Here is a 23,829-nt window from a genome sequence, read left to right on the forward strand (position 1 = left end):
GCTGAGGATAAAATTACACAAAATTTACAAATATCTACCATTACCTTGATTTAATCAAACTAAAAATTATCTTCAAACTGCTAATCTTTTACATATTAGCGGGGCTCATAAAAAAACACAGCACACAAAATATTTCTGGGATTTATAAATCACAGTGCTGTAAAAAAAAATCAAACTTAGCCATCAAACTCTTAGTTAGTCTTTTACTTGTTACTACTCATTTTATTCTATTATTTATTTTATACTGTAGCTGCAGCTGGACGAAGTCCAAAAAAGTTCCTCACGGAAAATAAAAGTATATCGTATCATATCATATTAATAAAATTCCCATTGTACCAATTCAGAAACTGATTCTCCCAAAAATATAGGCAAAAATTTAGTAGGCTATAGATTGAAATAAATTTTCTCAATCCCTCATTTCAAATTTACATATGTCGTTTTCAATTTCCTGAAATATCTTGCTATAGATCACAGTTCCCCACTCAACACATTAAAAATGCCCTGCATACACCGTGCAGCATTTTACTGATTGGGGGTCGCATCCCAGTCAGACCACCAACTTTCTTAGTCCAGTCCCCCAGCAGAAGGCAGGACGGCAGCTGTTGTTAATGTTCAGGGCGGGGCTGTGTCAGACAAAGTTCGATGAGAGGAGACATCTCTGTAATGAGGCTTGTACACAGTCACTGGGCATTGTGGAAGTTGAACATCATGTTTTTTTAGGCACAGGACGAGAAGACTGTTGCTCTGGGCTTTTGACCTTTGATCTCTGCCCCATCCATTCAGACGCTGTCTGCAATGTGGATCCGAAGACACACAGTCTTTCTGAGAGCTCACCTGACCAAAAAATGCACACTCGTTGATACAATGCATTAAAAATGCCAGATTGAGGATATGGGACCATAGCAAGACAGTTCACTTCCTGCTTTCTCAAAAATGTTTCGTAAAAAAAACAGACAGCCTCTTTTTTTTTTTTTCCAATACCCCTTCCAAATAGCTACTAGCCATACTTGCAAATACAACGTATAAGCAGCTGGGGCGCATCCCGTTCGCAGTTTGTAATCAGTGAAGGCCATCAAACCCTCATCTGCCTTGGAACTCAAACATCAGTTTCTGAAATGACACACTCAGAGAAAAAACAAATATTAAAAATCATTATCATTATGTCAATTTCAAAAACATTTATAACTTCTTATTCAACTATCTTACTTCTAGCCACAGCTGTACAGATGTAGGCATAATCATGTCAACTCAACACAACTCAAACAAAATGCCATTATTTTATCATTATTCTTTATACATTTGTCCCGAAAAGGGAAAGTTAACAAATTAACCATCTTCATCAATCATTAAAGTGTAAAGACTATTGGCTCAGTCACTAAAAAAAAAAAACTAAAAAAAAAAAAAAAAACACTAATATAATATTCTTCTACAAAAACTCAACAATATCTTTCAAATACTATTACTTATTTTTATTGTTTATCATTCCTCTCTTACCATTTTGACAAAGAAAAAGTCCCATTACGAGGACACATTATGCTCTAACGCACAGCCCCCTCCTTTTTTTCTAACCTAGAAACGAGGGGGGGGGGATCTTAACATTATAAATCGCAAAACCTATTTTATCCCATTCCCATTAATAAAACAAACGCCACTATCACAACAGTCTCATCTCACACAAAACAACACCAAACTTAGTTAAAATATTGAAGAAAAACAAACAAAATCCCCATATGCACATTTCTCACTCACAAACCCCCACCTTTTTTAAAAGCCAGGTCACACACTCAAATGCATACGCACACACTCTTTAATCATTAGAAAATAATAAACGGTTTTATTCTATAAATTCGTTGTCTACAAATCTTATGGCATTTAAACCGCAGTTTTATACGGTGATTTCAGTAAACGGGTTAACTTCGAACAAACCACCCGTAAACTGCTCCACAAATGCTGGAGTCATTTTAGCATCAAATTCAGCCACTACATCATTACCAACAAAGAAAATACGCTTTTTATACAATCGATCCATAGTTTGTTCGACGCTTTTTTTAAATTTATTTTTTCTTCTCCGCATGGCTGCGACTCACACGTCTATAAACCGGAAGCGCATTCAGGACAAACCATTCTGTATCCGGGTCGAAATCGCCTCCATTTTGTCTGTAGGCTATTTTTTACTTTCGGTTTCAATACAGTGACGTCTCACTTTTAATATAATAGTACAATAGGTTAACACATATGGCCACACAACAGACACACATAAGAATCACGTGACCTCTCGTTTATACACAGCGGTTATCCAATCCCGCTGAGCTAAACTGTTCTCCATATATTGCAAAATTTTTTACAAGGCGCTCATTTTCAAAATAAATTGTCACGCGCTCACGAATCTACCGTAGAACAAAAGGAATTCATACGGTAATCCTGACCCCAAAACTACAATTTGTAGGAGCGCCAAAATTTCAACTAAATCTTTCACGTAATCTCTCGATTGCAAATACAGTGATACAAAATCCAATCATCGCTGTAATCAACCTGGACCCCTCAATACTGTTCAATTTCAAACAGGCGCTTTTTCAAAAAACATATTACGTGATACGAGGACTTTCACACCAAGAGCCATGAACAATTATGATACTCGTCCTCCAATTCGGCCAAAACTGCTTAAAAAACAGAAGCGCATACCATAATCTTCGCGATCCCTAGTAAAAAGAAAGACTTTTTACGTCATCCGGCAAACCCTTTTATTCAATATATATTATGGTCTAAGGATTCTTCATAGCGTTGACGAGAAACAAAACAAATCAAAAAATTAACCGCTATTTCTTCCTGTACAAAAAAAGCTTCATCTCTTTGAGTCTGCATTCACATCACTTCTAAATGCACCACCCCACGACGTGTTTAGTTCAATATCGTCGGAATTATCAACTCTCTAACGACATCAAACTATAACTTGTTCACACAGATCTCATTTAAAATTTAGACAATTTGGAAGACGAAAAACCAGTTGCAGCGGACCCAAACAGACAGAACCTCTCTACGTGGATAAAAGTCTCCACTTACCGTACTTTATTTATTTAGGCCTAGAAGTTCCGCCTGTCCGTAAACGCCGCAGCTTGTTCTACGTCAGAATACCACCATCCGTTAGAATTCAGCGGAGGAGACCATTCGTTATAATTCAGCGTCGGAGGTCACCATTTGTTAGAGTAGACAATATTAAGTATTGTACTCTTTGCGTGTTCAATTAACTGAATGGTGAGATCCTGGTGAAGAAGTCCCTTTGCAAAGGTAAATAATTATCAGAAGCTTCTGATTGACAAAAGGCTGATGACACTGAAGCCGTGTTCTATCAGGTTGTCTGTCTCGTCCAACGTGGGGCATCAATACTTATTCAAAAGTGGGAGAATAGAAATCTCCGCCCATCAGCCCACAGTACATTTGTTTACAACTCAGTAAAAACAAGAGAATTCCTCTCTCCTCCCTTCTGCAAGTTCCCACAGCTATAAATCAGATTAGAGAAAAACAATCATACATCAGCCTGTCTCTTCCGACAGAGACAGGCACCAGACACATACTCCCTTATTTTCTCAGGAGTGTGAGACAGATAAGAATGCAATTCTATTCATTGAGCCATACTGCTATAACTAAATCCAAAACGGCTAAAATATAAATTGAAACTGAAAAACAATGTTAATAACTTAACAATAGCAAAAGCATAATAAAATGTAACCTATATCCGAATGCTTGCAATATACATGAATTCCTCTTTTGAAAGAAGTTGAATCTTACCACAATGCAAATGAGCCAAGGATGCATCACACGCCCCCACAGTAACTGTTTGAGTACGGTAAATCATAAAAGAAAGTAATAAATGCATGACTCAGCAAAATAAATTATGCCATTTATAATAACAATAACACATAAGTTTGAATTTCAGAGTGCTCAAAGTTGCTCTACTTGTATGACTTTTGGTTTAGTCCCTATTTAGTCAGGGGCTGCCACACCGCGTTACTCACATTATATGCCTAATAATGAAAATAACGAGTTCCAGCGGCTTTTCACTGCACTTTCAACAGAGATGGCGTTACCAGCGGGAACTCCGTGGATTGTTGTCGGGTCTGGCACGCGCCTTATGTGGCAGAGGCAATGTAAACGAGCCGATGGTTAAGCTAATGGCTAATATTGAGGATAAGTGGTTCAGAAAATGGATGTTTGGATGGATGGATGGCAAACTCTATGACACTGCACTGTGTCCTATTGTATACAAACGGGGTTAAAGTGCAGCTGTGTTGAGTTATATTTCAAATCATTTATTTTTGTTTTGGTCCTTGAAAACGGATGTGTGTGTGCGTGTATGTGTGCGTGCGTGTGCGCGCGCAATGTGCCTTGTTGAAATGTCACTGCTAGTTAAAATTAATTAATTTAAGCCTATTTCTATTTATTTTACTGTCATTTAGCTTTTAGCTCCTTTTATTGTTGTCTTTTAGCTTTTTTTTTATGATGTACCTTGGATGTATTAATTGCACAACTTAGAGTTATATGAAAATTGCTACAAAGTTTGAATAATAATAAGGTGAGTGATTTATTTTTTAAATCATCCATCCATTTACTGCCAATCAATCATTTATATTAAATATATATAAAACACTATATTAAATACGAAAATATGAACCTAAATCTAAACTAACTAAACGAAGCAAAAATGCTATGAATCGTCACCCAAATTCATATGCAATTGCCACAGTATTTTGGATTTTATGGGCATTAAGCCTTTCTCACCATACAGCGCGCTCATTATGTAAACTTCGTATTTGCTATTATAATCATTACCAGTTGAAATTGTCCATATTTTGACTCACACAGGCTTTTGTAAACAATTCATTAAGTATGTTAGATAGATCCCCCCCTCATTCATGAATCAGCAATTAACTTGGAAAATATTAATTTCAAAAGTGAATACTCACACTGCTGAGATGAGCCTGAAGCAGGAGGGCATGTTTCCCACAAAGGTGTGTAGCACTAATGATGCTAAGAGAAGGATCTGTATTTATACAGTAATGACCCAAAGACTTCAATCCAAATTGAACCACCTATTTCTCTGTTTTCCCCCACATCGAATGTTACAAAGGCATTTATTGTGATCTAAATATATATATCAGTAGGTTACATTGTGAGATTATATGAGATCTCACCCCAAGGAGACATCACTGAACACTTGATGACATCAGTCCAAGTCAGACCAGTTTGTGATGCACAAATAGTTATGTTTATTTGAAGATTTTCAAGAAATGGACATGTATTATATTACACCATCTAAAATAACCTGTAATAGTCTCATGATGGGGAACGGTACTTTTTAATGAGCTGATTCTAAAGATTCAGTTCACCTAAAAGAACTGTCATGCCATTTGCAAACACAAGCTGTAGGTTGCTATTTACATACGTGGGGGGGGGGGGGTCTGACACTCACAGTAACAAAAATATTTGACATTTGGTTTTAAACCATAAAAACGTGTTTACTGTACATGAAAAGCACCTGGTTCTGCAGAGATGGTGACACAGAAATGCAGATGTCACTTATAAATAACAACATAAGTGGTTGATTAAAAAGATCACCCTCTACCAAATTGTAAAAATGACACCCAGTCTAAAAAAATATTCATAAAAGCCTAAAAAGAAATGATACAAACAATGTACAAATTCACAAAAATTCCCGGTATTTATAAATTTATAGCAAGACACAAGGAATTACTGTCACTGTTGAAACATACCAGTATAAAAAACACAAGACACAATTATTTTTCAAATTCCAAAATGTTAAAGAAAATACATTACAATGAATTGCTGTCCTATAATTTATATATATATATATAAAAAAGAGATTGTACAGTAACATTTAATTTTGTCCCAGTGTTGAGGTTTGAAAGTAAAGAAGTTTGCGAAGGAAGTTAAACGACCCTGGCATTTGCTTGTAGATGCCTTTTGCAGAGTTCTGGGAAACGTCATTGTTAACCTACAAACAAAAAAACAAATAAATAAATGAATTAAAAATAAATAAATAAATATATATATATTTATATTATTTATGTGTATTAATGTGTGTGTGTGTGTGTGTGTGTGTGTAAATAATTAAACACAGTATGTGTTTACTTTTACATTGAGCAGAGCAGCTCACCATCATTAACATTGTGACCAAATCATCAGTGGCAGCATTTTCCTCAAGGATGCGATCCAGCGTCTCGATGTACCAGGAGCCTGACTGAGGGTCCCTCCAAGATACGTAACCTGTGTGGTGTCAATCGGTCACAAAATCATGAGGATGGCGTGGCCTTTGAGTTACATGTCAACAATTCATGCCTGCTTCTTCATACATGCCTTTGACGTGCACTACTGCCACCTGGTGGACCACAACGGCTACACACAATTCATTCAGAGATCATTCTGAACTCGGTTAATGGAGCATACCTGGAAAAGTAGAGTAGGACACAAGAATGTCACTAGGGGTGGGCAGTGAGGCGCCGGCGTCAGGTTCATCAGACGTGCTCAGTGAGTCGCTGCTGGAGGATGCGGGGATAGCGTCCGTCTGGTCGTCGGCTCCGCCGCTGCACGGTTCCGCCTCGTCAGACGGCACCTCGAAGCCTCGGTCTTTTTCATCTTAATGACGGGGGAAAATAACGGATATTACTACAAATTGTATCAAAGGAGTTAACAATCACCATTAGTTACCTCCTCCACAGGCCTGGATGAAGAAAAGTTTTGGTTTCCCTTGCAGGGAGGGGCAGTGTTTCCCGTTGAGGTAGTTTGTGATGTACTGCACAGGAACATACTGGCCGTCGACGCCATAAACAGCACCGGGGAAGCGGTTGTGACTCACCTGCAATTGGGGCACATTACGTGAGATTTATTGCACTCATTTGGGTGTGACAGGGGCACAACTGAAATGATTGGGCGGCGGCACAACTACTGTATTGACTGTAATATTAAAAAAAAATTACATCACTAAATTATCATTTTTAAAATCCCCCAAAATGTTAGCGATTTAATGAATACATCAGACAAATCCTCAATTAATCAACTTAGAGTTGCAGATGAGATACTTAAGGATCCACAATCCATTGCTTCTGCGTTTAATAAGCATTTTTCATCTGTTTGTTCTAATTTAATTACTAACACTACATATTTAAATTCATTTTGTGCTGGTTCTGGGCTAGATGGAATTGAGTCAAAGTTTATTAAATTAGCTTCTCATATTATATGTTATCCATTATCAGACTTGTTTAATCTTTCACTGTGCACATATGAAATACTTACTATTTGGAAATGTTCACGTGTTACTCATCTATACAAGGGTGGTGAAAAGTGAGAGCCTAATAATTATAGACCTATTTCAAGCTTATGTTCTATTGTGAAAGTATTTGAAAAAAATATCTTTAATCAACTTAATCACTATCTGAATACATTTTTTTTTCTCAATATCAATTTGGTTTCAGATCTAACCACTCCACAACCACTGCTCTCTTAAAGTTTTCTAATGATGTACTTTCAGCATCTGATCAGGGTTTACTTACTGGGTCAATTTTTGTTGATCTTAAAAAAAACGTTTGATCTTGTAGATCGTTACTTGTTGTTAGATAAGTGGTATGCTATTGGTTTATCTAAATTTCAATATTGTGGTTTAATTGTTATTTACATTGTAGAAAACAGTGTTGTTGTTTTTTGAAAGGATGTAAATCTGACTTATTAGTGCAACCTAGAGGTGTTCCTCAAGGATCTACCCTCGGTCCACTTCTTTTTTTCTATTTTTATCAATGATCTTCCCTGTATTTTTTCTGACTGTTTTGTTCAATTATTTGCCGACGATACTATTATAGAGTATATACGTCAAAGTCTTCTTCATTGGAAATTCAAGAATTGTTACAGCATGACTTTTACATTTTTCAGACTTGGCTTTTTGAAAATAGACTGCTTCCTAACCAAACTAAAACATGTGTTTATGCTCTTTGGTGTAAGAAAAAAATGAGTTCTGGTGCTAATGATTTGTTTTTGACATATAATGATGGTAGACCTCTTCAAAAAGTTGATAAATGTAAATATTTAGGAGTTTGGGTAGACTCAACACTAACTTTCAAATATCACATTGAACATATTTCAAACAAAGGAAATTTTGGTTTGGGTGTTTTGTTTCGTTCGAGGCATTGTTTTACATTTAATGTTAGGAAAAAAATGATTGTTCAACTTATTTTGCCCATTATTGATTATGCAGATATTGTTGATCAGATTGCATCAAAAAACGTTTTACAGCCCCTTAATGTGCTTTATAATAAACTATGTAGGTTTATTTTAGGTTATTCTTTTTCTACTCATCATTGTTTAATGTATGATAATTTGGGGTGGCTTTCTTTAGATCATTGACGGCAATTTCATTGGTTTCAGTTTCTTTTTAAATGTATTCATTTTAATTTCCCTTATTGTATGAAACAATATTTTGTTCCACAGTCAACCAGCTATACATTACAAAGTTCAAACCAGTTTTATTTTTCATAGTCCCCTCTGTCACTAAAGAAATAGGAAAGAAAGCCTTTAAGTCACTTGCCCCATCTAATTGGAATAGTCTACCTGTTAATATTCGTGTGTGTTGTCTTCGCTCCATATTTTTTTTTAAATATCTTAAAAACAGATTGTCAATGTTTTCAATAATGTATTGTCACGCTATATTTTTACTTTATTATTATGAAACAATTAGAAATTTGCTGTGTTGAGATTAAGGTTGTCTCTGTTAAGTGTTATTGTATTCTATATGTTTGTCTTTTGTTTTTGTATTTTTTTTCTTTTATTTTGTACTGCCTTTAATGTCTGGTGTGTCATTTTGATTGCCTTGTTGTATTTTTTTGTGCGGGACCCCCTCGTAAAAGAGATGTTGCATCTCAAGGAGCACGATAATTAAAAAAAAATCAACATACCATTGTCATAACGTAAATAAAGTGCTGAATAACCAAAGAGGCTAGTGACACCTTCTTTTACGGGGTGAACGTTATTGTCAATTGGTCTTAAGGCATCTTACCTCTGTCCCATGAGACAGAATGATAACCACACAGCAGTCAAATGGCGAATGGTCCTTCTTCGATAAATCGGACAGCTCGTGTTTGATCCGCTGTGACGTGGAGAGAACGGTTAGCATCACGTCCGCTACTTCAGCCTCACGCGAGAACAAAAAGTGATTCTTACTCGTTGTTTAAGGTTTGTCCTCACTTCCACCAGAAAGCCGAGTGCTTGGAATCGTCTCTCCAACCTGTCGCAGTCGATGTTGGACCCCGCACGATTATTCAGCTCGGTCTGTGGCTCAAAATCCACGTTGTTGATAATGAGGCAGTGTCCGCACGGGTTGGCATCCATTTTGTAGCTCTGGCATGCAAAGGGGAATTATGTAAGCCATGACATCAATGTGTTTACGCTCACAAAACAAAATATAAAAAAAGGAATTTGCAAATTTGAAGGTTGGTTCCTAATAGAGAAATTAAATATAAATAGAGATTTTTTTTTTTTTAATCCAAACAAAAACAACCACATTTCATGCAGTTACAGTGGTAGCTTGATTGACAAGTGTGTCCTAATGAGCGAGCAATTGCTTGGTTAATTTTTGTCTTTTTTTTGCCAGCCGAATTCTCTACTTTGCATGGATATCTGCTCACGACAAAACAAAATTAGTCCTCATTATTACCATTATTACATTATTACCATGGAAAGTTTCCATCCATCCATTTTCTTTACCGCTTGTCCTCACAAGGGTCGCGGGGGTGCTGGAGCCTATCCCAGCTGGCTTCGGGCAGTAGGCGGGGTACACCCTGAACTGTTTGCCAGCCAATCGCAGGGCACACAGAGACAAACAACCATAAACACTTATGGACAATTTGGAGTGTTCAATTAACCTGACATGCATGTCTTTGGAAAGTTTCCAATTTGGAATATTTCCAAATTCCCATGAAAATTTACCGGAACCTTTCCATAAAATTCAGATGAACTTTTCCACCCCATAATCTAATAAACAATACCCAAACTGTATTAAGCATTAAGGTGGATTTTTGCTTGCTTTTCAATACACACACTCATATTTTTTACAACGGACAGATGGACCATATAATTTGCAGGTGTGGTGATTTTTTATTTTATTTTTTAATGTGGTGCTACCAAGAGTGTAAAATAAGAAATGGCAGCTCCCTTACTCCATTGAACTACACAACAACTGCGGGTAAACGATGCTTACCTGAATGCTGTCTCGCCGTGTCCTGCCTTGCACGCGGATTCTGACCTGCGTCTGCGCTTGCAGGTTCTCCGAATCAGGTGCTGTGGCAGAAGCATCCGTTCATGTTCAATTAATAAGTCAATCACGCAAACTTCAGATCCAACACACATACGGTAACTTACATGGAGTGGGAGTCTGTATTGGATGGATAGGGGCAGCCTTTATTTGATTCTGGAAATTCACTGCAGAGGCTGTACAAGAGACAAGTTGAAGTTTTTAAACACATCCATTCACCATAAACATGATTATTCGTAATTACCGGTAAATGTACCGGAGTAATGTGCACTTACAAACTGGAAGAGTCCGGACAACAGGGTGAATGATGCGGTTGGACATTGACCCCTGAACCGCAGGTGCTCCACTTTGGAGGAGCTCTGCCAAACTGTGCTGCTCTGAATCTTTAAGACATTCCAGAAAGAGAGGGAAGGCCCGACTCCCACGGGTCGCCAGGTCCCGCGCCAGCTGCCTGGCTTGGTCCCGTCTAGTTCCTGAGCTCTGTTAAGATATATTGATTAACTAATTTCTGAATGCATATGTATATAACAGTGTGTATAAAACACTCATCCTTTTTTCTTTCATTCACCCATTTTCTTAGATTGTTGTTTTTAAAGGTGAGCCACGCCTATCGCAGCTGACATTGGGCGAGAAGTGGGGCACACCTTGGACTAGTTGGCAGTCAATCACAGGGCACATATAAGCCATTAAAAAGTTAAGGGGGCAAATTCCATTTTTGTCATTTTACAGCAGAGTGATTTCACGTTTTATGGCTGCAATAACATCTAGGAAAGTTATATATTGGTGATTTACTGTATATTGCCATGGTTATTACTGGAAATTCGTTTTAAAATACATTTTGGTTTTGGTTTCCATTCCAAACAACAATCAAGAGCTTGCAATATTTAATGAACGATGTAAAACAAGACTCAATTTCTCAGTGGCTTAAACAGACAATTACAACGTGAACGACGACTTATATTCACACTTGTGAGTCATCAAGTAACTTACAAACATATATGTTTAGAAAGTCTACGCAAGCATGTCCAGGACATTCACAAGACAGTAAGACGCCGATCCAAAATTATTTTAAATGGAAGAATCACAACTGTTTATCACTACTCTTTAAACTACAATACCCAAATGTCATCCTACCTTTATTTTCTCGATCATGTCTGGAGTGAAGACCCCTTTCTGAAGGAGACGGTCATACATACTTGATGGTTCCAAACTCGTGACAATATTTATCCTGTAGCGCTGAAGAATCTTCTGGTGTCCTTCCTCCATTTTCCATTAAATACTTTCAGACGGTCACAAACGCTATAATAAAACAAACAAAATAAGTAATTGTGGTTTTGGTGGGGTTTGACAACGCGTTGTGTTGACGAGAGCATCTACTTCCTGGTCTGGTTTCTCGATTGTTTTTGTGAATGACGTCACCATCTGGTTGGCACCGCCTTTTTTCTTATTCTACGACGTATTTCCAGGCAGACTTCGTACGGTTTGGTACGTCTTCTGCCTTTAATCGGCGACTTGCTGTCATTGTTTTAAGTATTTTCCATTTTAATCCTATTTATTAACGTTTTCTTTAACAAGTCTATCTCAGCAGCTTTCCACATCATGTCGGATTTCATGTCCAAATTCAAACCATTGGGTATGCAATGGTTTTCTCCTTAACCAGCTTTTGTCTCTGTCGTGCATTTAACGCTTCAAAACACAAACTCATTTTCAGCATATCTAGCTGACATGTGGATTCTCGCTCAAATATGTTAAAATTATAACCTAATATTGTAAAATACACGCTCTTTTAATTCATCTTATTTATGGTCGATTACAAGCGTTACTTCCTTGTTTACATCACTCTTGTTTGTGATTGGCCAACTCGCAGCATACATAAAATAAAAAGGTGCGTTTGATTTGTTTGACACCCAGCGAACTGTAGTCAACCACAGTTCAGCAAGCAACACATTGCGGTTACAGTAAAAGTCGGGGCGCGACGGCGTATAAAACCAATCAAAAATACATAAACGCGGATGGGTTTCTATGAAATACTCAACCTCCAAACAGTACTTTGGATTTATTGCATATTCGTAGATGTATCCGTGCCCTGGAGGAGCGAGGAATTGCTGCCGAACACACCTTGTGATTGTCGTCGTCCAGCATCCACCAAGACCCCGACGACCATCAACACCTGCCGTAAAAATGTGGCGTAGTGCTGGTTGACTGCAGCTGCTTAAGGTGCATTAGAAATTGACCCCTTTTTTTGTAGCAACGTGATTTAAATACTCTCAGTATCAAATTAAATGATGTACACTATATTTTACATCCGGTAGTAAACCGGTAAGAATGTAGCATGGTGACATAGTGGCACCGCATAACGGTGACATATTGTTTCTATTTTTGCTGTCTTGCCTCCTTTTATTCTGATCACGGCCATTGGTTCTATTCGCGTGAGATCAGTAATTCATTTTTTAAGATTTGAAAGTGTGTGAATAATCTGCGAACCCTACTGTATATGTCAAACGCCTGTTTGGCCTCTTGAATGCAAATGCATGGACAATTATTTAATACGACCAAGCAATTATTGGGGTTCCCAACCCACATCTGTTGTATATACAACAAATTACTAGGTAAGAGGTAGGAAGTGCAATAATTCACTTTTCAACCTTAAACTGTGACTGTTGCACTCATCCGTATCGTTCATTTCGTAAAAACAAGACGAACTTTTGATTTTCACCTGTGAAGCTGTTGATGTTGCATTTTAAATGCTACAAAATGTGTTCCAATGTGCTCAAAAGATAAACAGGTTTTTGCATTTTGTTACTTTAATTGTACCGATGTGAACCAAACTGTGACCTCATAAATAAGGCACATACAAAACCGTGATTTTTTGGTATACTACACCCTAGCAATAAAACATTTACACCTGTTAAAACCAGCCCTCTGAGATGGAGCAGTTGATGATGACAGATTCTCTTATGTTGTTAAGGTAACAGTGATGGCAGAAATAAAGATGTCACTGCCATTGGCTGTCATGGTGGTCATCTATGTGCTGGAGCTAGGAGCGACCCACGCTGGACCGGAGCTGGACCCATACAAAACCTTGGGTGTCACTAGAAGCGCAAGTCTGGCTGAGATTAAGAAAGTTTACAAGCGACTTGCTCGAGAATGGTGAGTATCTTTAAAACAAAAGTGGCTTAGGCTTGCTAACAGCTATGTAATAAATATGTTCTTTTGAAGGCATCCTGACAAAAATAAAAATCCGGGATCTGAAGACATGTTTATCAGGATTACCAAATCGTACGAGGTAAGTAAAGTTAATTGTCAGACAGGTCTTCCGATTGTCACAGAAACAAACACCTATGTTTTCCCCACTATCTAGATTCTATCCAGTGAGGACAAACGTGTCAACTATGACCGCTACGGACAGACAGATGACACCCAGCCGTATGGCAGGGGCCGCTATAGTGGTTACCGCCATGATAACTTCAACTTCGAAGAGTCCTTCTTTAACTTCCCATTCAACAGCAAAAACCAACGGGACTTTTCCGACAGCAAGTACTCGCTGCACTTTAACCAATATGTCAACGACGTGGTGCCTGACAGCTTCAGGAGACCGTACCTGATCAAGATCACCTCTGACTGGTGCTTCAACTGCATCCACATCGAGCCTGTGTGGAAAGAGGTGGTGCAAGAAATGGAGACGCTAGGTTCGGAATCAACACATTTTTTTTACAGGGTTTCTGTGGGCCATTAAAGCATTAAATGTTGTTAAATAGATTTTGCTCAAAATAAGGCCTTAAATATTAAAATATACATAAAATATATTAAAAAGCATTAACTATGATGTCAAGAGGCATTAAACGTAAAACGTAAAGCTTTATTTTACATCAAATGTGCAAAGGTGTCGCTATAACACAATTTACTAGAAATAATAAATGTGATAAATATCTATGTATTTGTAGAGACTGGTGACTAGTTGTAATTTACAGGGTTCATAATGGCCTGAAGTCCATAAGTTGCTTCATGTTCTGAATACCAGTTGCTCTGAACTTGAAAAGCAAAATGTACTATTCCTGTCCCCAATGTCCAACATGAAACACTAATGCGACCTAGTGGCAGAAAATTACCCCAACACAAATCTGACTCAGTGTTTCACACTCCTTTTAACTGTTTAGTGTATTTAAACCTTCAAATAACTTTATGAATGACTTACTTTAAATGGTGAAAGTCACAGGGCGTACATCTCCTCATCACAGGTGTCGGAGTCGGTGTGGTCGATGTTGGCTACGAGAGACGGTTAGCCAATCACCTCGGCGCCCATCGCACGCCATCTATACTCGGAGTCATAAATGGCAAAGTGACGTTCTTCCATTACGCTGTGGCAAAGGAGCACCTGAGGCAGTTTGTGGAAGACCTTCTTCCTCAAAGACTCGTGGAGTGGGTACGAAGCTCAGTTTTGACTACTCATGGATAACAAAGTAAATGCGGATGGCAGCGTTCATATCAAATCATAATTGTATCTTTTCAGGTCAGCGACAAGAACAACAGGCAGTTCTTGAACAGTTGGCATGAAGTCAACAAGCCACACGTGCTCCTGTTCGACCAAGTGCCGGTCGTTCCCTTACTTTATAAAGTGAGCCTGGGACTGACGTCACGATTGCTCAAATGTGTTTATTGGTTTTAATCTCTCGCTTTTTATAGTTGGCAGCTTTTGCGTACAAGGACTACATGCAGTTTGGCTATGTGGACCAGGGCCTATCGGAGACGGTCAATCTGCAGAGGCAGTTTAATATCAACACCTACGCCCCGACCATGCTGGTTTTCAAAGAGAACACAGAGAACCCCGCTGACATTATACAGGTGAGTCACTAAGGGAGAAAGGAGGCGAGACTTTTTTTGTAACCAAGCAAGGATACAATATGGCTGTCATTGTTCTTTGCAGACCAAAGGAATGAAAAAGCAGATTATTGACGAGTTCATGTCAAACAACAAATTTCTCCTGGCTCCCAGGCTGGTGAATCAGAAGCTCTTTGATGAGCTCTGTCCCGTCAAGCAGTTCCACAGACGAAGGAAGTAAGAGAGTGTGCGTTTGTCTGCACCTTCAAATCCCTCAAACGATGTGTTCATACTGCGTTTTTTTCCTCTCGTCTCAGGTACTGCGTGCTGCTGATTACACGCGACGACGAGAGCTTTTCTTCAGGGAACCAAGCCTTTCTGTCTTTTGCCTCGGGCAACACGAAGGACGTTGTGAGATTTGCTTACGTTTACCAACAGCTACAGCAGCCGCTTTGTAACATCCTGACGAGCAGTAAGGACAGCACTCAGACACCGCCACCGCAGGTGTGTCAGTCTACTCCGTCCGTCCATCCATCCATTCATCCAGAAAGTCCACCAAATGACCCACCTACCAATTTTTGTCTCTAAACCGACACAGCTAACAGCTAACGAACCCAATTAGCCACCTTCTCAATCAACCATCTATTCCACGTACACAACCCACCCACCCATTCATCTCTTCAGCTAGTCCATCAAATCGCCCACCCGCCGATCTGTACATTCGTCCAGATAACCAACCCAGCTTTCCACCCAACTGTTCCTTCCACCTCAGTTAATTAAAAAATCCTTTTAACTTTTTTTTACGCATGATTAATGACCACCCCTTACTTGGAAAGCCTGTACTGGGGGAATTCCAGTCGCAACGCAGCAGACACGCCCACGCCAAAATTTAGCAGTGCATATTTTTGTGGAGACTGGAGTCAAGTTGTATTTTACAATTTAAAAAATGTGTAGAATCTCACAAGTTACTTCATTTTCAAGATTAGATAACTCTTAATATGAAAATAAATATGCACTGAGCTGTCACTAATATCTTACAACTGCAATTATGCCATCTAGTGGCAGAAAAATGACCTAGAAACAAAACAATATCACACTCGTTTGTTACAGTACAGTACATTGTTTTAATTTTTACTCAATTTTATTGATTGTTATGAAATTACTTTAAAAGACACAGCCATATTTCTATCAGTTTAACATTTTTACTCTTTTATGTTTACAAGAGTATGAAAACTTATATAAAATATATTTTATTGTACATTTAGAACAGATATAAAATTTGTGATTAATTGTGAGTTAACTATTGAAGTCATGAGATTAATTACAATTAAAAAAAATAGCCTAACACCCTATATATATATATATATATATATATATATATATATATATATATATATATATATATATATATATATATATATATATATATATATATATATATATATATGAAAATAGGTCTTGCCAAATGAAAGCAGGATTGTACTAAAACAAGATCAAATTCTTATCCGCAAATGCTGAAGCCTGCAAGGTATTACTTTGAGATTGACTTTTGTATATGTACCCGCGCGTGCACCTTTTCCGCAGGTGGTGATCCTGGAGAGGCGCAATGCTGCCGGGAAGGCCTTTTTCAAGCCAGTAACTCCTTGGAATGGCAGTGAGGAAGACAAGCAGCTCCTTGTGGAGGAGTTGGAGCGACTCCAGAAGGACCCGTCCATTCTGATCCATGATGCCATGCTGCCTGAGCTCAACAACGAGTTTGCATCGGTATGCTATTTGACTGAAGAATATGATCTTTTTGGGGGTAATGAAATGAACTGAGCACTGACGAATGTTGTCTCTGTAGATGTTTGTTATCCAATGGATCTATGCGTCTTATGATTACCTCTCTGAAGTCATTGATGACATTCTGCACAACAACTGGTGAGTGGGAGTTTTTACAAACGTACAAAAATGATGCATTTCAGCGGTTGTAGAAACTAAACTAAAAAGTGTGAAAATGACACATTTGGGTAATTTAAGTCTTTGGTGATTTGCAGGCGTGAGATGATGCCTTTGCTGTCCCTCATCTTTTCTGCCTTATTCATCCTGTTTGGAACGGTGGTCGTCCAAGCGTTCAGGTGAACTTTTTTTTGTGCGCCAAAATCTGCTTTACCGCTGCACCTCCCTAAAGAATCACACCTTAACAGGTTAAATGCTAGACTTTGTAATCTCATCCCGCTACTACACGTGTCATCTCGCCAAGGCACAAATTACTTTTGATAGGAAAAAAATAGGACATTAAAATGCAGCAGTTTTAGTCTAACTTCTAGAGGCCCTGACCTATGGAATAAGCGGGATAGCAATATCAAACTATCTGCTGCCCTATCAATATTCAAAAGAAAACTAAAGACTCAACTTCTGGAGAAATATATTGTTGATTGATTTGTGGTACGGTGTTTGCTTTCTCTCCTCGCATGGAATCGAATTAAATCTTTCATTTATTCCAATCGATCTGAAATTATACCCATATATCACATTGTTTGACCACACGACAAGCTATTTAGTATTTTATAGATATATCTATAGAATGACCACTAGTCATTATGACATACATTATTTGTTAGTTAATATACTGCACTTTGTCATGTAAATTAATTCTTGCTCAGGGTGGTGGCCTGGACCCTCGTTTAATAAGCTCATAGCTTCCTGGGGTGTCCCTTTTCGCAATTCAAAATGCATATTCCGATGTGAGAAGACTTTGTTGAACGCACGGATATGTGATTGTACTCATGGCTTGTGTGATTTTGTGAAATTGTGAAATAAACAAACAAACAAACCTTAGATCATGTTGACTCTTTTGTGTGTGTCTTCAGTGACTCAAGTGACGAAAACTCCCCAAAACCAAAAGCAAAAGATGGAAGTAAAACAGAAAATGGATCGCCGGGTGGTCCATCAAGGTAGTATTTATTGTTTTTGATTCATTTGGAGTTAACATTCCAGGCGAGTGCAAGATGACTATCAACTTGATTACTGTCTTAGTCGGCCTCCCAAGAAGAACTTTGTGGAGGTGACGGAGTTGACAGACATCACCTACATAAGCAACCTGGTGAGGCTGAGACCAGGACACATGAACATTGTTCTCGCGCTCACGGATGCCTCCAAGAACATTCTGCTTAGCAAGTTTGCTAAAGAGGTCTACTCTTTCACCGGGTATGTTGAAATGGTCCCTTTTGGAACTTGATTTAGTCCATTTATCGCGCATGTCTTCCTTTCGTTCTTTTATTCGTTCCAGACATGTCAAGAACAACATAAACAAAACATAGGTATACACACATATGTTCTTTTCAACTGATATCGAACTGATAGTTACAGGGCGGTCATTTGTGCATGAATCAAATATTCCACTAAAAGTCAAGCTCACATGAGATCACACACTGAAATTAGACAACCAAGAAAATCTGTATGAATTTTGCTACATTGTGTCCATGACTTGTCAGTTAAGTGACAAGTGACAGCCTGACTAACAGTCTGCTACTACTTCTAGTAGCTAGGGCTAGTGCGAGAAGCTAACGTAGCATCTTCATCTTCACTCGGTGTTTCTTGTCAGATGTTACTTACCTGCATGAGTCACGGAAGATTCTAGTAAAAGTCTTTAGTTCACATATGTAAATGATAGTTTGAACTTTGGCTCATATTTTTCAGTAGGGCACGCGGTAGTCTAAGTAGTTGTTCATTTAATCCGCCATTTTTAAATTTAGTCTGAGATTTAGTCCAGTTTCAATCACACTTAATTTTTTATCATAGTCAGTCAACCTCATCCCATTTTTATGTAGTCCATTTTTAGTCGACTATAAATCAAGCATTTTAGTCTTTATCTTAGTACAAGAAAACAAAAAAAAAAAAACTTGACACACAACTACAGTAAATCAACAAGTGGCTACTATGGCTCCATGCTACGAGCTAGTAAATTAACCAGCATTAGTTAGCGGTCGAATTAACATTACTATTGGAACGTTATAGACGTTGGAATAATGTTATGTTATAACTATCTTCTTCTTCTTTTCCTTTCGGCTCTTCCCTTCAGGGGTCGTCACAGCGAATCAGTTGCCTCCATCTAAGCCTGTCCTCTGCATCCTCTGCTCTCACACCAACTACCTTCATGTCCTTTTTAACTCCATCCATAAACCTCCTCTTTGGTCTTCCTCTAGACCTCCTGCCTGGCATTTGGAATCTATAATTTACTTCTTTATTTTTATTTTTTTTTATAAACCTTTCACCTTGAATCCACCTCCTGTCTGTCCCATGTTTGTGCATGTTGCACTCGCTAGCTGCAGGTTTGAAAGGGGGGTGTGTGTCACATGACAGTGTCACACTGATTAGCAGAGACAAGATTTTACAAAATCATAGTCCAGTTTTTATTAAGTGAATTACATTTTCGTCCCGTCTTCATTAGTCGACAAAAATGCATACTGATTTAGTCGTTATTGTTTGTTAATGAGGGTTTTACGCCAGTGAAAAATGTGTGTTGACAAAATTATTTTTCTTAACACTATCTCCAAGAACCACACGAGTAGTCCGCAGGTCTGTTTTAAAAATAGCTGGGACATCATAATTTCCTCAGAATGTTGTAGAAGTGATCATTTGAAAATGTACACATTTGAAGACATTTTTTGAAACGAAAAGTGTTGCTGATAAATGTTGGTTATTTTAGTTTCATACCATGTTAAATCATTGCTGTTAAATAGTTTGTGAAATGATTAACATGATTATCTTTTGCACACAAATTCATTTTATTATTTTTTTAATAATAATATAATTTAAGGTACTTTGAGGAAACATGTTCTTCCAGATGTGTTTATTATCAGTACCAAATAGCAAAATAGAGTAACTACAAACTCATAATATGGACTGAAATTAATAATATAGAATGTAAATCCAATACTAGTTCCATCCGAAGACTAAAACAAAAAGATTAAAACAAAATGTATTGATTTAAAAATGTTATTTCTAAATCACATTCCACAGTGGGATAGTGAGATCAATGTTGAAGAAGCTGTGACATGTTCTTCTTCTCTGATGCACAGCTTTGAGGTGCTAGTGAGCGATGCATGCCATCTTCTGGTTAACACTGGTATTACACATTTTAATGGCTCACCACAAGTAAATATTCTTACAGCATTTTCAATAATTGAGGGCCACGCCGAGCTGCATACGTATAATGACAAAGGTTCTGCTGGGATGTGTGTGTGTGTTTGCTCACTTTATTGATTTGCAATAACTTTATTTATAATATCTTTGACTAGTGTCTTTCTATCAAGTGAAATTCAATCATCTTGAAATTTGATTCTTTGAAATGTTCTAGGAGCCTGACACTGCATTTCTCCTTCCTGAATACGGACAAGCACAGCGAGTGGATGCGCACGCTGCTGGCAAGCGCGCAGGACGCCGCGCAGATCTACGCATGCGAGCACAACGAAGCCAACAGCAATATGGACTACACCGGCTACGTGCTGGCACTCAATGGCCACAAAAAGTACTTCTGTCTGTTTAAGCCCGTCTACACCGGAGAAGACCCGGACGGTAAAACACCGGAGGACGAATCGGCCGCGCCGGTGAGGAGGTCGAGGGCGGCTTCGCGTGACGATCACCCTCCACGCAAATCGTCTCGCTGTCGCAGCACGTCCACACTCCAGATCCATCACAAGCTGGACCGCTTGGGGTTGTGGATGGAAAGGCTCATGGAGGGCACCTTGCCTCGCTACTACATCCCCGCCTGGCCAGGACTCCACAAGATCACCCCCAGTAAAAAGATGAGGGCGGCTTAGGAGGAGTTGAAGAGTTCACGTTGAAAAGGCTGCTTTCATGTTTTGTTTTGCACTTTTTTTGCAGCAGGGGTGTCCAAACTTTTTCTTCAAAGAAAAATCTAAAGTTGTGAGGGACACTATTTATTTATTTATTTATTAACACACACAAAAAAAAATCAGTGCAGGTGAAGATAGGCAATATAATATATATTATTTGATGTGTATACCCCTGTTCAAATGCCATGTTTTTGTGGTATAAAAAAAATGACATCAAGATAAATCATTTCAAAACCTGTACACTGATTTATGTTTTTCCTTTTCTTTTATGGAGTAGAAGCGTGGCATTTGAACAGGGGTGTGAAGACTTTTGATATCCGTTTGAGCCTGATGATGAAGCAAAAAAAGTCACGTTTTTAGTTGTCTTCATCTTTGTCGTATTCATATATCTAATCAACTTTTCCAATTGAAATGCAATTAATCCATTCCAACCCATACATCCATCTGTTTACCCCCCCCCCCCCCAAAAGTGCCTTTTTATAAGAAGAGCAGCAATGCACAGTATTGCACTATATAAAGACATTATAAAATAAAAAGTAAAAATAATGTGCCAAAATACCTGCTAAAAAAAACTAAAACAAATGCAAACCCACGTGAGCGCAAAGCTCAACCTTATTTGTGCTTTTTTTTTTCATGTCTTTTTCTATTTATTTTTTTAATTCTTGATAAGACAAACCTGGGGTTGAAGCCCAATTTCGTTTTATCTGTCCTATTAAATTTATTTTACATAACCAGCCAATGACAGCGGTCTTTCTCAGAACGTACAGGAAAAAACAATAAATAAAAAAAATGAATTGGCCATGCACCAGCTTGTAACGTGGAGAAACTCATCACTTGTGCCATTGGTAAGTCAAGTTGCCACACTCTATTTTGCAGAGTGCAAAAAAACCGGACAAATGGGCCATCTGCCGTAGTTTGGACACCCCTGCATGTCAGGTGTGTTGTTTTATTCAGCCACATGCTGCTGCTGCTGCTGCTGTGGCATTCCTTGTGAATCTTCCGTCTTCGCCGGTCATCTTAAATAGTTATGCTGGCACGTGAATATTAATGCATGTTTCGTCTTCTGTTCAAAGATTATTACTCTGGATACTGACTGACTCGTGAAATACTGCGTACTACTGTTGTGTTGTGACCTTTCTATTGGACCTCAGCGTAATTTTCCTTTGAGATAGAAACACTGGTTTTATTTTTTAGAGTGTAAATTGTGCAGGATTTAGCTGTGTTTGTCCAAGTAGCAACCATAACCCACAAGTAGCTTCATGTAGTCCAATTACAGAACTTTTTTTTTGTTCCATTTTGCTTGCTTGTTTGATTTGTCTTTTTACTGGCACTCTGAGTAATCTGAAGATTTAACTAAGAAAAAAAATATCTTTGTTGTATGTTTACAAGTTTGAGTGTATGTACTGTATAGATTTCATTACTATTGCACGTTAGAGTCAACAATGTTTGCTTATGTAAGTTCACCATTGGAGTTATCCTTTTGTGGGAAGAAATAAAAGTATTTATGGTTTTTTAATAGTGTGTTTTCAGCAGTCTTTTTCTCATTTCATGGGAAAAGTGATGTAACGAATTTTTGGCAATGCTACAGTAAATTCTAGGGGTGGGAATCTTTGAATGTCTCACGATTTGATTCCGATTTTTGGGCCTGCGATTCGATTCAGAATCGATTTTCATTTAAGAACGATTTTTGATTCACAATGATTTTTGCTTCAATCTATCGATGTGCAAGGAATCGTAATGATCTGCTCCAGTCTGACTCGCTAATGCTAATTAGCGTGCTACTCGCGGCACTTTTATCACTCAAAAGAACGGCTCCACACTGCAAAAAAACAACTTTTATTGGAGTAACTTGATCGAGACTTTTTCCTTCTACTCTCTAATGTGGCTACAACTTAACATTGTATTAGACCACGTGGAACCACATTGCCCCTAAGTGGCCAAATCGAGTACAACATGAACAGCGCTCCAAATAAAGGCACACACAGACAAAGGCAAGACAGTATAAAATAATTTAAATAAAATCGATTTTGGGACATTTAAAATCGAAGAGTTTTTAACAGTGTTTAAGAGTTTTTAACAGTGTTGTTAGGAGATATCTCAGCATGACGGAAATCATTACTTCACTAATCCCCAACAAGAAAAAAAATCCAACCAGACAAGACATTGCTGTGCATTCAAATAATTGTTTCAATTTATGAAGATAACAGCATTGATAGCAGAGTTGTCAGTCGAGATCTTTCAAAAATATCACTTTTGACAAATAAAAGCTCTTGTTTTTCCGCAATCACCATCATTGAACCGACCTGTGAAAAAATGTCAGGGCACTCTATGATTAATTTTCCTCTCACAAATGCGTACATCTCCAAGGTTTGGATTTTAAACAAAATTGGAAAATTGATCTTGAATGTCTAAAAAGTGCTTGAATTTGGTAATGAAAAAGGTGTACGAACATTGATACCAAAGTTATCTGGTTGCGCTACTCCCCATGGAAGTTCTACAAATGCAGAACCGTCCGTCCACAGCCAAACACCTTCCTAAAATAATTGTAAAAATAAATACATTAATTATGGATTAGTTTAATATAAAAACCAACAAACACCTTCAAAAAGAACATGAGAATATGCTGTGACACAAACCCAAAAATAAATAGGCTATACTGCATGTGCTAAAAAGCAGTGTTTTACTGAACAGTAGTGATGGGGAAATGAAGCTTCATGAAGCACTTGTGATATTTTTTGACTCCTCTAGATGGCACTCTTGGTTGAAAGATGCAGTGGAAATGTAATCAATTTCCTTTGCACTAGCCTTTATATTTAAACCAAGAGCACCATCTAGGGGAGTCACAAAATATCACAAGTG

At 38.1% G+C, this 23,829-nt stretch overlaps 2 protein-coding genes across 3 annotated transcripts; one reads left to right on the top strand and one right to left on the bottom strand.

Annotated features, from left to right (window-relative positions):
* Nucleotides 1–5,246: 5,246 nt before the first annotated feature.
* On the bottom strand, nucleotides 5,247–11,891 carry casp9 (caspase 9, apoptosis-related cysteine peptidase). Its single transcript, XM_086068429.1, has 11 exons — nucleotides 11,690–11,891; nucleotides 11,447–11,611; nucleotides 10,588–10,792; nucleotides 10,420–10,488; nucleotides 10,259–10,338; nucleotides 9,223–9,399; nucleotides 9,059–9,148; nucleotides 6,724–6,871; nucleotides 6,463–6,651; nucleotides 6,173–6,282; nucleotides 5,247–6,010 (listed from the first exon to the last, which is right to left on the bottom strand). The coding sequence occupies exons 2-11, from the start codon at nucleotides 11,576–11,578 to the stop codon at nucleotides 5,894–5,896; spliced, it is 1,317 nt and encodes a 438-aa protein (XP_085924555.1). The 5' UTR covers nucleotides 11,579–11,611; nucleotides 11,690–11,891; the 3' UTR covers nucleotides 5,247–5,893.
* Nucleotides 11,736–22,480, top strand: dnajc16 (DnaJ (Hsp40) homolog, subfamily C, member 16). 2 transcript variants are annotated; one of them, XM_086068427.1, is made up of 16 exons: nucleotides 11,736–11,797; nucleotides 12,386–12,529; nucleotides 13,281–13,462; nucleotides 13,532–13,598; nucleotides 13,674–14,001; nucleotides 14,551–14,735; nucleotides 14,823–14,927; nucleotides 14,996–15,154; nucleotides 15,237–15,367; nucleotides 15,448–15,634; nucleotides 16,715–16,894; nucleotides 16,974–17,050; nucleotides 17,167–17,247; nucleotides 17,983–18,066; nucleotides 18,149–18,319; nucleotides 20,472–22,480. In XM_086068427.1, the coding sequence occupies exons 3-16, from the start codon at nucleotides 13,290–13,292 to the stop codon at nucleotides 20,932–20,934; spliced, it is 2,391 nt and encodes a 796-aa protein (XP_085924553.1). In that variant the 5' UTR covers nucleotides 11,736–11,797; nucleotides 12,386–12,529; nucleotides 13,281–13,289; the 3' UTR covers nucleotides 20,935–22,480. The 2 variants fall into 2 exon arrangements, with proteins under 2 accessions (XP_085924553.1, XP_085924554.1); XM_086068428.1 differs by lacking the exon at nucleotides 11,736–11,797 and adding an exon at nucleotides 11,801–11,945.
* The last annotated feature ends 1,349 nt before the right edge of the window (nucleotides 22,481–23,829 follow it).

The sequence above is a fragment of the Leptonotus elevatus genome, chromosome 2 (genome assembly GCF_054856555.1).
Source record: "Leptonotus elevatus isolate MCC_2025b chromosome 2, RoL_Lele_1.0, whole genome shotgun sequence".
In the NCBI taxonomy this organism is placed as follows: domain Eukaryota; kingdom Metazoa; phylum Chordata; class Actinopteri; order Syngnathiformes; family Syngnathidae; genus Leptonotus; species Leptonotus elevatus.

Bases quoted from the DNA above. Each gene is read 5' to 3' on its own strand.
- casp9 (XM_086068429.1), bottom strand. From the start codon at position 11,578: ATGGAGGAAGGACACCAGAAGATTCTTCAGCGCTACAGGATAAATATT. The intron at 10,793-11,446 runs GTAGGATGACAT...ATATCTTAACAG, and splicing joins ACATGATCGAGAAAATAAAG to AGCTCAGGAACTAGACGGGA. The intron at 6,652-6,723 runs GTAACTAATGGT...CCCGTCATTAAG, and splicing joins CATCCAGGCCTGTGGAGGAG to ATGAAAAAGACCGAGGCTTC.
- dnajc16 (XM_086068427.1), top strand. From the start codon at position 13,290: ATGGCAGAAATAAAGATGTCACTGCCATTGGCTGTCATGGTGGTCATC. The intron at 15,635-16,714 runs GTGTGTCAGTCT...CCTTTTCCGCAG, and splicing joins CTCAGACACCGCCACCGCAG to GTGGTGATCCTGGAGAGGCG. The intron at 17,051-17,166 runs GTGAGTGGGAGT...GGTGATTTGCAG, and splicing joins GACATTCTGCACAACAACTG to GCGTGAGATGATGCCTTTGC.